The 13,505-nt window shown below is 35.4% G+C and overlaps 1 protein-coding gene across 1 annotated transcript in view; it reads left to right on the top strand.

The window, feature by feature from the left end:
* Positions 1 to 12,030, top strand: part of Fur2 (furin-like protease 2) — a 41,925-nt gene extending 29,895 nt beyond the window's left edge. Inside the window, exons 7-17 of the mRNA XM_017900051.1 lie at positions 1 to 449; positions 1,930 to 2,146; positions 3,235 to 3,314; positions 3,429 to 3,703; positions 7,089 to 7,276; positions 8,426 to 8,674; positions 9,357 to 9,825; positions 10,285 to 10,484; positions 10,572 to 10,853; positions 11,150 to 11,367; positions 11,683 to 12,030. The exon at positions 1 to 449 is cut by the window's left edge and continues 7 nt beyond it. Of these exons, the coding sequence (XP_017755540.1) occupies positions 1 to 449; positions 1,930 to 2,146; positions 3,235 to 3,314; positions 3,429 to 3,703; positions 7,089 to 7,276; positions 8,426 to 8,674; positions 9,357 to 9,825; positions 10,285 to 10,484; positions 10,572 to 10,853; positions 11,150 to 11,367; positions 11,683 to 11,790 (2,735 nt within the window). The 3' untranslated portion in view covers positions 11,791 to 12,030. The remainder of the gene's footprint in view (positions 450 to 1,929; positions 2,147 to 3,234; positions 3,315 to 3,428; positions 3,704 to 7,088; positions 7,277 to 8,425; positions 8,675 to 9,356; positions 9,826 to 10,284; positions 10,485 to 10,571; positions 10,854 to 11,149; positions 11,368 to 11,682) is intronic.
* The last annotated feature ends 1,475 nt before the right edge of the window (positions 12,031 to 13,505 follow it).

Below are 13,505 nucleotides of genomic sequence, written 5' to 3'. Positions count from 1 at the left end.
CGACGGTGGATATGGACGCAAAGCTAAGACCGGATCACATTTGCACGGTCGAGCACACCGGGACATCCGCATCGGCACCGTTGGCTGCTGGAATCGCAGCACTGGCACTCCAGGCGAACCCAAGCCTCACGTGGAGGGACATGCAATACCTGGTGGTGCTCACCTCGAGATCCGGCCCTCTCGAGAAGGAGCCAGGCTGGATCCTGAATGGGGTGAAGAGAAAGGTCTCCCACAAATTCGGTTACGGGCTCATGGACGCTGGTGCTATGGTGAACCTAGCCGAACAGTGGACCAATGTGCCGCCTCAACATATCTGCAAGTCCGATGAGATCAACGAGGAGAGGCGTATCGATCCGACCTATGGATATACGCTGAGCGTGTACATGGACGTCACTGGTTGCGCTGGATCGTTGAACGAGGTTCGGTTCCTCGAGCACGTGCAGTGCAAGGTAAGGAACTGAAAAGGCAGGGTTGAAACATCGAATTCAGCGTAATTCATGCTATTATGCATGTGGAAATGATTGTTTGTTTAACAGTGGAAGAGCACAAGAGCATCGATTCTTTTAAGAAGGAGCTTCATTTCTTGAGAAAATTGTACGGGTGAATGAGGATTTTGTTTTTAAACGGATTATATCAATTGTCTTTTCAAACACATTCAATTTCTTTTTTGTACTAATTATTTATTTCTACTTCTTCGTCTTTTTATTTTCTTTGGCAATTCTGGGGTTGATACAAGTAGTGATAAGGCTAAAATTGTATATGTTTAATGAAGAAGATATTAAAAGGAAAAAAATACGTAATTAATTCCATATGTAAATGATATGTAAAATTATATGAAAATAATTTCATTAACAAAAAGATATAATTTTGAAAGTATGTTTTTAATATTTTTTGTTATAAGTTAAACGTTTTTAAAAGAGGATTTACACGTGTATTGGGTTTTGTGTATACCTGATGAATTATTTTAATTTTCTTTTTATGTTGCAATTTTATATTAAATCTAAATATTAAATCCAAATAACTTGCAATGGCAAGTACTTTTATATCTATTATTGTATGATAGAAGAAATATTTTAATTTACGTATTTTTTAAAATTTGTAGCCTTTCTCGTGCTCTTAGTCTTGCAATAATAATACTACATTGTTCTGTATGTAGTAATATCTTTCAGCTCGGTTAAATATATTTTTAACGGTACAATCCTTTAAACTCCCGTATTACGTATGAACATTTGCAAGTTCCGTCCACAGAAAGAATGAATTCACGGTATCATTAAAATGTAAATTTTTTTAAAGCCATTTTATGAATCATAAACCAGAACAAAATATACATTTACATACACATAAAGTGAAAATAAATTTTATTATAAACGTTCTAGCTTTCCACCAGGAATTCTTCCTTCCGTCAGATTTTGCATACAATGATCGTTCATGGTTTTTTCATCTAATCGCTCGTTCTACTATTCAGTGACTTTCAACATTTGTAATGCACGAAACAAATATTTCTATTCACGTATATGTCGAGAATTAAATGTGTCAGTATGAAATTTATCACCATTAATGAAAATATAAATAAAAAAGAACTTTATATAGGTTTGCTTTTGGAACTATCTAATCATTTAATATATTAAACGTTCAATATATATTTCTGAATATCCAAAGAAAATAAACAGAATAAAAATATGTAGTATATTCTGTGGGTTCCAAAAATGAGGAAATACTAATTATGTGTTAAAGCTATAATAAGATTTTCTTCATTTCTTCCATTGTTTGTTGTATAAGTAAACTTAAAACTCACTTTTCTCGAAAACTTTCTTCCTCTGTCAACAATCTTTGACCTCTTCACCTACAATATGGTCTGTCGATACAATGAACAATTTAATATCAACAGTGATTTAAGAAAATAAGGATAAACAATTATTTTTCTTTTAGGTTTCCTTAAGGTTCTTCCCTCGTGGAAATCTCAGATTGCTCCTGACTTCTCCAATGGGTACCACATCGACATTATTGTTTGAGAGACCACGAGATGTACTTAGTTCAAGCTTCGATGACTGGCCTTTCCTCAGCGTACACTTCTGGGGTGAGAAAGCGGATGGCCGATGGACTCTGCAGATCATTAACGCAGGAAATCGGCATGTGAATTCTCCAGGCAAGTAGTCGCAGCGTTCCGCATCGAGGTTGGAATGGTATCCGGATTTAGACCATAAATTGGTGTTTGGATTCAATGATTCGAGATTCAATCCATACGTTTGAGCATGATTTCTCGTCTAAACATTCAGTTTGGAATGACATATTCTCATGTACAACGATCATTTTAAATCAGAAGTATCAAAAATCATGCCCTTTTAGAATAACTTATATTTTTCGTAAACTGAGGGTGATAGAACAATTTCGATTACAAATTTGTGTTTAGAAGAGTAAACTCTGTAAGAATCTCCTAATGGATATTACAGGTTAGAGAAAAAATAAAAATTTGGTGGACAGTGTTTTAAGATAGTACTTGTTTTAATTGTGTATACAACATTTTGGGTTTAAAGCATTTATTGCGAATAATGAGTTTATAATTTACATTTCACACAAATACAAGCACTTTTTTATTTCAGAGTTAAAATAAATACATAATTTTCTTTTATTTAATTTAATGTTTATTTTTTCAGGAATCAGGTGTCGTTCATGCTATCATCGGGGAATTAGATCTAAGGATAAATATATCAAACTAGTGGAGAATCTATATTTTTTTAATGAAACAAAGATATTGGATTAATATTACAATTTTAATTTGCAATTTTCATTTCCTCTCGTTGACATTTTTATTTGTTTTAAGATTGTCACTAATAATTTGTTTACGAATTGTTAATATGTATTATTGCATATTCATTAGACATTTATAACTCACCACAACCATTATATACAGTATTTAAATAACGATACCTGTAATAGCCCACCAAATCAATAGACATATTATCTTTCCAACATTCATAAACTTCTCAAACATGCAAAACAGTTTAACTCAGTAATTTAATGTAAAAAAATACAGTTATTTGTAACTCTAAATTCCTGAACAGCAGCGTATGTAGCAAACAGTGAAACGTATTTATTACTGTCAGACATGAGTAACGAGTACAGGATATATACAACCCCTGCAGTCAAATATAAATGTCCATTGAAAGAACAGCTGTAGTGAACGTATTAAAAAGACACTTCCATCGCTCATGACCGTAACATTTATTGTTGCAGGAATCCTAAAGAAGTGGCAGCTGATCTTCTATGGCACTGCAACCAACCCAATCAGGATACGGATGCGTCAATTTAACCCGGTACAACCGCATTCTTCGTACGCCTCCGTGCATTATCCATTCCATGTAGACGATGATCCGCTTGCTCTGGGCCATCGCGGCGACGTCGACTTCTTTCCTTCGTCTACCTTTCAGGGCTACCAGAGCTATCCGTATGTCGGCGCAGCGTCCAACGTCCAGGCCTCTGTGGCAACGTTAGACGGCTCCTCGGCACCAATCCTGACCAATCGACTGCCTGGGGACACGTCCTCATCCTTCGATTCGCCCTCGTCTTCTTCCCAAGTCGGAGACGATTCACTGGGCAACACTAGAAAGATCCTTCATGACTGTGATCCCCAGTGCGATTCTCAAGGCTGCTACGGCAAAGGACCCACCCAGTGCATTGCCTGCAAGAATTATCGACTAGACAAGTAAGCGATTCTTTGTCATTAATATTCTAATCAGGATTTTGCTTGTTTTGCGTGTTATTTCTTAACACATCACACATGGCACTTTGTTTCATAAAGTTGCACGTGTAGAGGAGTCGTTTGAAGGTAACTATTTTAGTGTGACTAACTTAATCCTTGGATGCTTCAGTTGTACCATGATCGACGATTGAAAATCGTATAAACTCGAAGTGGAATTAAAAAATTTGATTAAGAATTAATCTCAATGACTGATTAGGAATTAAAAAATAATGTATAGATGTACAAAATGTTTGTCATTGTTTCCGTATATTTATTATTATTTTATAAACGTGACATTACAGTGTAAGTAGTGACGTCCACGTTATGTTACTACTTCTACTGAAATATCATTTTCTTTTTTTTTACATTAATAAATAACTTGGTTTTAAATCAAAATTGAACTATTTATCTATAGTTAATATTTTGAAGTGTATAACACTTTTTGAAAAACTCTAGGAAAATATGGAAACATACCTTCATCGTTCTTGATCTAAATAAATAATTGCAGTTAATGCATCGTACATTACCTATTTAATTTTTAACATATTTTATACGAAATATTACGCCCTTGTGTGAGAAGAATTTTTACATGACTACAATTATTACGCTTGATATTTTTCTTTGTACGCTTTATGTACAACCTTTTTAACTTGTCCAGCTGAAAAACTTTTGCACAAAGAAAGCCGCCATTCCAATTAGATGCAAAGGCATCTTTCACAGTTCCGTAAAAAGGCGGCGGTAAAAATCCGGAATTTTTATAAATTACGCAGGTCTGAAGATAAAATGTTAAAGGAGACTTTTAAAATTTCACGCGAGACAAGAAACAGCATGCACAGGATTGTTTAAATTCCTTAATTTTCGTTATTCTTCGCACTTTGTTGCATTTCTTTTTATTCTGCAGAAGCAGCGTTAACTCGTGTATGCATGCACAAACCTAATTTGAAAGTACGTTTCGCTTGTTTCAGGCCTTTGCTTTTTCAGTAAATATATTGTTATTTTATATACATATATAAATCTGAGAGTCATGTGCCATTTTGCATTCTTTACTATTTCCACGTTTCTCTATAGTTATCAATATTTTGAATATTGATTTTTTTTACACTACCTCTAGGACACTTTCCATTTCCGATTTTCATCAGTTTATTTGTTATTTTAATTCCTAATTATTTTGCTTTCATTTTTCGAGTGTTTTAAATATTGTTTTGATTTGCATTTTTTCATAAAAAATTTAATTTATTGTATAATATAGAGATATATTTGTAAATAATGATTCAAGCTAAAAGGAAAATAAATGTTTCAAATTTCATCTTATAAAATAAATATTATTTTGAAGTATCAAAGCATCGAGAACTACATAAGTAAAGGGGACTGAAGCCTTATTGGTAGATTTTTTCATTAATACGTTCTTTCGTTAAATATTGTAGTTTATTTGTCGATTATAATTTGTTTTACAATATATCGAGCATCCGATTGAAACTTCGCATGTTTTATTTTCTATATTTTTATTCAATTGTTACAAACTGCTTTGCAAACGTGATCTGAAATTCATTGAATTTTTTTATTTACCTTTTTACGTGTTTATTTGTTACTTCAGATATATGAATTCGCGAGTTATTGATAAAATGTACATCATTTCATTGCCGAAGATGTTTTTTGCTGAATACGTTAATATTTAATTAAATTAGGAGATATAAAATACGAAAGAATAATTTTTGTCTATTTCCTGTTGTTTCAAAATTGTTACAATTTTGTGCAGATATAGCGAAATGTTTATACATAAATGTTATCTGTACGTATTCGGCTTTTTTTGTTTTATTTATTTTAAAAAGTGCTAAGTAAATTCTTTTGTTTTAATAAAAGTAACGTTATTCTTTCTACTGAAAAAAATGATTGGGCAAACTTTGAAACTCAGTATTCGTCTCTGTTATGATTTATTTCCTTTTACGATACATTTCCCAGTGTATTGCACTATCTGCACATTCATCACGTTTTGCAAACGTTTGAAGCATAACTGTTATTTAGAATGGTGCTTTTTATGTAAGTAAAATATTGCCAATTGGAAAATGGCATTTATTTTCTTTTTTTTTTTCTTTTTTTTTAAATCTGGTGCTGCAGGTCGACGAACTTTTTATTTTCAAATGCATTTTTACGCAGTTAATTATTCCCATTGTCTTATTTTCCAAAATTGTATAAAACATGGATCAACTCTCTGTATTATAAATTAGAAATATTATTTCGTGTTCATTTCTTCCATTATAAAATCTTCATTGATTTCAAATTTCATAGTTTTTATTTACGTTATGGTTAAATTACAAATATTATAATAGAATAAAGGTACTATTGACTAGTACTAATTAGACATACACGGAATTCATATTTTCCTGGCATAAATAAGAATTAACTTAACGTGTACGTGGAATAAGGTATCAGTGCGATTCTTTTGCATTATCAAATGAAAACAAGAAATTCGGACAAATAATCGTGTAAAATTAATGCAGCATGTTATTTGTCTCTTTTTTTCTTGTGCTTACAGTATAGATTATGCTTACTTACGCATACATATCCACATGGTAAACTTACATGCATGTAAACATATGTAAATTCGGCATATATTCAAAATTGTGCTACCATTTAAGCGGAGAACAAGATTGGGTTTTCCATTTCTTTTATTTCCAACACTTTCTATACTGATTCAGCTTTTCCTGTTTATATTGCATCGATATTAATTTTGCATATTTTAAAACACAAAAATAAATACACAAACAACATAAAAAAGCTTCGTAATATATAATCCAAATTATTTTATTTTTCAGTACGTTTTCTTTCATTATTTTAATCTGTACAACGAGATAAATAGTATTCCATTATTTAACTGAAATCAATTCTTCTTTATTTCAGTTTATAATTCTATTTTTACTACTACTTTACTTCATAATCCTACAAAAGCAGTATGTCATGTAAAATACTTCTGATTACACTTTTCCTCCAAAGATATCAAGTAAATTAATTACCAATTAAAGTTACTGCAATAATAAATAGCATGCACATGATATTATTTCTAGCACGTGCTTTATAATATTAAATTACAAGCATATTTCGTGAAACTGACACAGCTTTGGTCTAATCCTATGAGCAACAATATTCTACTCATTAATAATCTGGGATTTACGTGTCCCCTTGCACCTGTAGAATCCAATAAAACAGGCCGAACAAGCGTCTAGACGCTTCCCTGACCTCCTAACACGAATTAAAAAGGACATGGGAAAATTAAACGATGAAAATGTGATAGGATTAAAATGGTAAGGTGGGGATTAGGTGGAACTTTTGTTTTGGAAAATTGCAATTACAGTACTTGCGTCAGCCGATGCCCACCGAGGAGCTTTCCAAATCAAGGTGGCGTCTGTTGGCCTTGCCATGAATCCTGTGAAATCTGTGCTGGAGCTGGCCAGGATTCTTGCCTCTCCTGTGCACCTGCTCACCTACGAGTTACTGATCTAGCAGTGTGTCTGCAGCAATGTCCAGAAGGATATTACGAGAGTAAGTGTACTTAATGACATGAAACGGATTTTCGAGGAGTAAATGATAGCCGAATTAGAAGAAGTTTCATTTGCTTGCATTAAAGTTTTGGGTCACTTTGATAATTGTATTAAAAGATTTAACGAATACTCCATGAAGTTGAATTTGTATTGTTCTATCAAAATATCACACTTGTCTTTTGGATTATTTCTTTAAGTGTGAGTTAAAAATAAGTACTCTTCTCATAAAATTATTAGTATGCGAGATTGCAAGCCAAAGTGATTAATTCTTTGAATTTTTTCAAATTCCAGTGTCAAAACACTTAATTGGCACTTTCATGTAGTTCAAATAAATTTCTAGCTTTTATATTCTTTTTAATATTTACCATACAAATTTAGAGTATTAAGAAAAATTTGAGGAATTTTTGTATAATCCTTGTCAGTTTATTGCTGCACGAGTTTTGAATTTCCCATGAAAGAATAGTTTTTGCTCGCTGTTATAGGTATTATTACATCGCGTTTTCCATCTCTTTGTTATGATAAAATTTCTATGAAATCAGATCATATACTCCCGAAATCCAATGCATTTCATCAATAGTCGGTATTTATCTATTATCCACTGAATTTATAGAACGAGCCACAGCAGCTGATATTTATCCCTTGAAGTAATCAAACAATGAGTCCTTCATTTCAAATTAATTAATTAATTTCGATCAGTAATCTCAGAGGACTAGAGCTGCCTAAATAGCTATTACTCACAATACGAATAATACTCTAAAGATTATAATTAATTACTGTACGTAGAAAATATTCTGTTCATTTACCACTCTGTACTTATCAATCTATACCGACACCTTCATGCAAGAACTAAACTAATGTTACACCTGTGACTTTAATTTGAACTAAATTTTATTATTATCAAGTTCAATTCAAAGCTGTGATTTACAATGACGATGGGAGAAACTTCGCAGGACTGTTAAAACTATTTTGAAGCACTAATTGATTTATCACCATCACCCAGCTACCAGTTTACAGTAGTGTGCAAGCCAACACAATCAAACGTCGATATGTCAAAATATCTCTTTACTTCCCAATTACTCTTCTGTATCCATAATTTATGTAGCCAGGAATTACATTTTATCTAATTGCAATATTAATCACGTATTTTCAGATACGGAAAACAGTACATGTGTACCCTGCGAAGCAAACTGCGCCAGTTGTCAGGATAGGCCGGACAAATGCACCAGTTGCGAGCATCACCTGGTTATGTACGAAGACAAGTGTTACGCAGCATGTCCCCTATATACCTACGAGACCCAAGATTACAACTGCGCGTCATGTCATTCTACCTGCGAGACCTGCAATGGTACTGCTGAGAACCAATGCATCTCCTGCGGATCCGGATTGTTTTCTCTGAACGGTACGGTCTTGTCAGGGACGCTGATCCTTAAAAACGACACTTGGGCGCATCCGATAACCTAGAAACCTATTTCTCCGGCTACCAAGCTATCTATAAGAGGCTTAGTATTTCGAATAAATCATGCCTTTAAATTTCGCTGGCTCGTACTTCATTAGCTTCTCTTACTCTATTGAATGGAATATTCATAAAAAACAAACGCAATCATTGTGGAATTGTTATCGTTGGTACTTGAGGAACTTGGAGAAGCTTTGTGGTTCGTGGCTTTTAAAGGATACGAGAAATGTATTTTACTATTGTTACGCTAAAGCTACTTCAGAGCTACAAGTCTAGCAATTGAAAGATGATAGTGTATAATGAAGGGAATTTTCTTGTTTCATGAAGTTATGCTCAATCTTGCTTTCTTGTTTAATGAAGAAAATCTGTTTTGCAACAATTTGCTGTACATCAGTCGTTAATATGAATTGACTTGTAACTATCTCTATAATGTTAAGTGATTTCTTGATGAGATTTCTCAAGTGATGCAAGCCTCTGTATTTTATTACTTGAAACATCACTTGGATGCATAGATTCTATGAAAACAAATTCCAATATTGAAAGGATTAATATTATCTTTAAAAGGGATCCCTTTAAATTTGACTTTAATTTAATGAATTATATTTATAAAATTGTGCATAAATTCCAGGAGCCTGTCGATCGTCTTGTCCAGTGGGATTCGGTGCGGATAAGAAGCGACGCGAATGTGTGCCATGTCCACCAGGATGTGCAACCTGCGCTATGTCGGCTTGTACGAGCTGTGAAGATGGCTGGAGCTTAAACGAGGAGAGTCTCTGCGCCCCTGAGCACCGTGATCGCTGCGATACGTCCGAGTATTACGAAAATGGCCACTGCAAGCAGTGCCATACCTCGTGCAAAACCTGTGCCGGTTCAGGGGAGGATCGCTGCATCTCCTGTCAAACATCGTTACTCCTTCAAGGAAAGCGGTGTGTGTACCAATGCGATGATGGCTATTACTCGGTGGCGCAACCATCTAGACCTGTCTGTGTACCCTGTTTGCATACCTGTAAAACGTGCGTGTCTCGATTGAATTGCACTGCCTGCCAAGATGGATTGCAATTACAAAGCGGAGACTGTAGGTCTTCTTGCGCCGAAGGGTAAGTTTATTTTTCACAAACTTCTAAACGTCTTCTTTTTCTTCTTTGCCTGTTTTTCACTCTCATTCGTTTCTATTTATTGGATCGTTCCTTTGACAATTATTATATCTTTCCCATTCTTTGTTTACTTTTTTAGAATAGAAAAAATTCATTAATGAAAAGAGTCTTCTAACTTTTAGCAAATTTAAGGAAGATTTATTATAAACGGATTTAGGAAAGCAGCGTTTGTAAATACTTTACTTACTTAATAGTTTGAATATTACAACGAAATTCTACACCTACTTAATAAACAGTATGTACAGAAACATACGAGAAAGATCGATCTGTTTACTTAAATTTAAGAAATACTTTCTGAAATCCAAGATTATAGAAACTTCCACGACCCGTCAAGTATAATCGATAAAATCGTGAGACGAACGTCGACAAATGCATGAAACGAAAAAACCTGTTCCAACGCAGATATTACAGCGATCGAGGTCAGTGTGCGAAATGCTACCTGTCGTGCAAGACATGTTCTGGGCCCCGAAGAGATCAGTGTGTAACTTGTCCTCGTGGTTGGCAACTGGCGGCAGGAGAGTGTCATCCAGAATGTCCCGAAGGATTCTTCAAATCCAACTTCGGTTGCCAGAAATGTCACCACTACTGTCGCACGTGCAAAGGTAAAGTAAGAGAGATAGAGACGAGAATAGAGTTATTCGAATCTTCCCGACATGCTAACGTGTCTCTAACATGCGAATACTTTGCAGGGGAAGGCCCAATGGAATGTACTTCTTGTCCGCCTCATTCAATGCTGGAGGGTGGTCTCTGCATGGAATGCCTTGGGGCGCAGTACTACGATCCACTGACGCAACTTTGCAAGAATTGTCACTCGGATTGCCGAAGATGCACGGGTCCTGGCAAATTTAGTTGCGCTGCTTGTTCACCGCCGTTACATCTGGACAAGTTGAACAATCAGTGCGTACCTTGTTGCACGGGCAACGAGAAGGGAGCGCTAGCTGAAGAGTGCTGTCTCTGTGATCCAGAAACTGGTAAGGGTGATTGATATTTATTTAATAAATTACAACTCGAGACATTTAATAATTATAAAATTATGAGTTATCCTACGTTTCAACTTTTTACTTTATTAAGCACAAAATACAGCATGAGTATATATTCTATTCGTTATATCCTCATTGATTCTAATACGTCGATAAAAAGTCATAGAAAGGAGTAAAATTTTCATACTACTTTATACGTTCTCGTTTGATACGTGACAGGATCAACATAGGTTAAGCAGTTGTATTTTCTGTCAATGAGATAGTAATTTCTTTTAACGTTAACACAGGTGGCTGCAGGAACAGCTCACCAGCTGGCAAAAGAAGAGTGCCAGGAACAGAGTTTGCCTCGGCTGACACAGCTATTTCTGAAGTGTATGCAAACTATGACGGAACAACCGATAAAAACGATTCGGCTTCGCTGGCGATAACAGCGACTACAACTATAGCTGTTGCCATTTGTCTAATATCTGTTGCTTTGTTTGCTACTATATTCATCGCACTTCAGGTATGTATCTGTTTTGCATGATGTAACGGTAGTAACTATCTCCTTGTTTCATTTCTGCATTACAGAGTACATCAAAATAACTATTGACATGATTAATTAAAATTTATACCTAGGTATGTTTACGTTAATTGTTATGATTTCATAATTAAATTAGAAATATTTTGATAATCGTTAATAGGGAATGCAAGTTTATTTAGGAACCATGTGCATAACTTATAATTATTAAGCGTTCAAGCTTCTAGAAGTTTCTGTGTTTAATTATAGTTTAAAATCGGGAAAAGGAAAAACGTGGAACGTATGCTCCTCCATTTTCAGGCAATGTCGGGAAGAAGAGAAACGAACAAGGGTTACACGCAGCTAGCCGTGGGGGTGGAACCTTCGGACGATGTTTACGCCGACGACACGACGGAGTTGATGACCTAGACCCTCCACCAAGCTAATTAACCACCGGACCTAACATCGAAGTGTTTGATGAAGGTCGTCCAGTCTCAAGACCACGAATAGACCGATCATGTGTTCGCGTGGCGGTTAATAGAAACGTGTGACGATCTCGATCAAGAATAGCCGCGGTTCAAGATCGTTCATAGTGGTCCGGGGCGAAGAACAAAGAACAAAGTAACGTAAACGTAACGAAAAAGAAAAGAAACCGTAAAACAAATAAAAAAGAAAATAACGTAATATGCATTGACGAGAGAGAGAAAGAGAGAAAGAGAGAGCGAGAGAGTGAAGAGGGGGAATATGAGAACAAACGAGTGATAAAGAAATAAAAGTAAAGGAAAGGAAAATGTAAAATTTAGAACGGGGAAATGGACAAAATGGCGAAAGGAACAATGGAGAGGCATAGGGACAAAAGAAATTCGTTCGAAACGTGATAGTAAAGACACATTTCTTTTTTGGCGCACTGTACGAAGAAAGTGTGACTGTTGTTTGCTATAAATTGACAGTGCAGTTGCGTGCGGTTGCGTCGTGTGAATGGCGGTGAACGAGGTGTCTAGGTGTATTTTTTTTAACGGTCAGGCGCGTCGCTGATTCTGTCGAGTGCACAAGTATCAGTGTGTAAATGGCGAATTAACTTTTGAACACCGATGTACCACAGTTTGTAAATGAGCGACACGAAAAGGGCGACGGACATTATGAAGTGCCTGATTTACAACGCCCTTGACAGCACCGTTTCGTCTGCCCTTTTTTAGTACCTCCTATCCTCAGCGTTGCGTTTCACCCCGACGTGTTACGATCGCTAGAAAGCTAAAGCTCGTGAATTGAAATCTACTAAGTATCGTACCTAACGTGTATCAAAGATCGATAAGGCGCGTGTACTATGCAAGTGGTTCGTTGGTACGCTTAATTACGAATTTTAATTAAGAATCTCGCTGATACAACCATTCTGTTTTTATTCCCTTCTTTGTAATATACCTGGCGATTCATGCGTTGTTCGTGTTAAACGGTGAAGGGCACTGCGTATTGGTTTCAATTATATGGATCAGTTAAACGTAAGGTTACGTTTACTTAACGAAGTATCTTCAAACGTTGCTATGAAATATTTCTTTGGATAGCAAGATCGAGTGTGGAATTCGAAGGATAGCAGGTTGACCAAAAGGGGAAGGCGAAAGAAGTCAATAGGAGAAGGAAATAATTATGAACAGGAGAAGAAAGGATAGAGGAATATGGAAATTTGTTTCTCTGTAAAATGATAAAGGAAAAAGAACAAGAAAATAGGTTTGCATGGCTTCGTTCTCGTGCAACGAACAGACTCTACATCCGTGGGAGAAACATGCGAAACGATCAAATCTATTCATGATCCAGCGTGTGTATCAGTCATTCCGTCGTTAACGAAACAGCCAATTGCGTTTCTTTTGTAACTGTTGTTATTGCTGCATTGTCTATGTATTTTTTTTTGTTTATATAGTATTCTACTAAACATTTTCCGCGTTGCTCCAGCTTCGTTCGTTTTATTCGTTATTACAAGAAAAAGAGAGACAGAGTGTGCGAGAGAGAGAGAGAGAGAGAGAGATTGAGGAAGGAAGAATGTAGAAAAAAGACCATACATTGATGTATCACACGAGAAGCTTTTTTGAATAAAAAAAAAAAGGATAAAAATATGAGAGTGAGAGAAAGCGAGAGAAAGAAATAAATATGCA

Source organism: Eufriesea mexicana, unplaced genomic scaffold (assembly GCF_001483705.2).
Source record: "Eufriesea mexicana isolate 0111107269 unplaced genomic scaffold, ASM148370v2 scaffold996, whole genome shotgun sequence".
Classification (NCBI taxonomy): domain Eukaryota; kingdom Metazoa; phylum Arthropoda; class Insecta; order Hymenoptera; family Apidae; genus Eufriesea; species Eufriesea mexicana.
The sequence above is the reverse complement of the archived record's forward strand: the minus strand, read 5'-3'. Positions and strand labels throughout refer to the sequence as shown.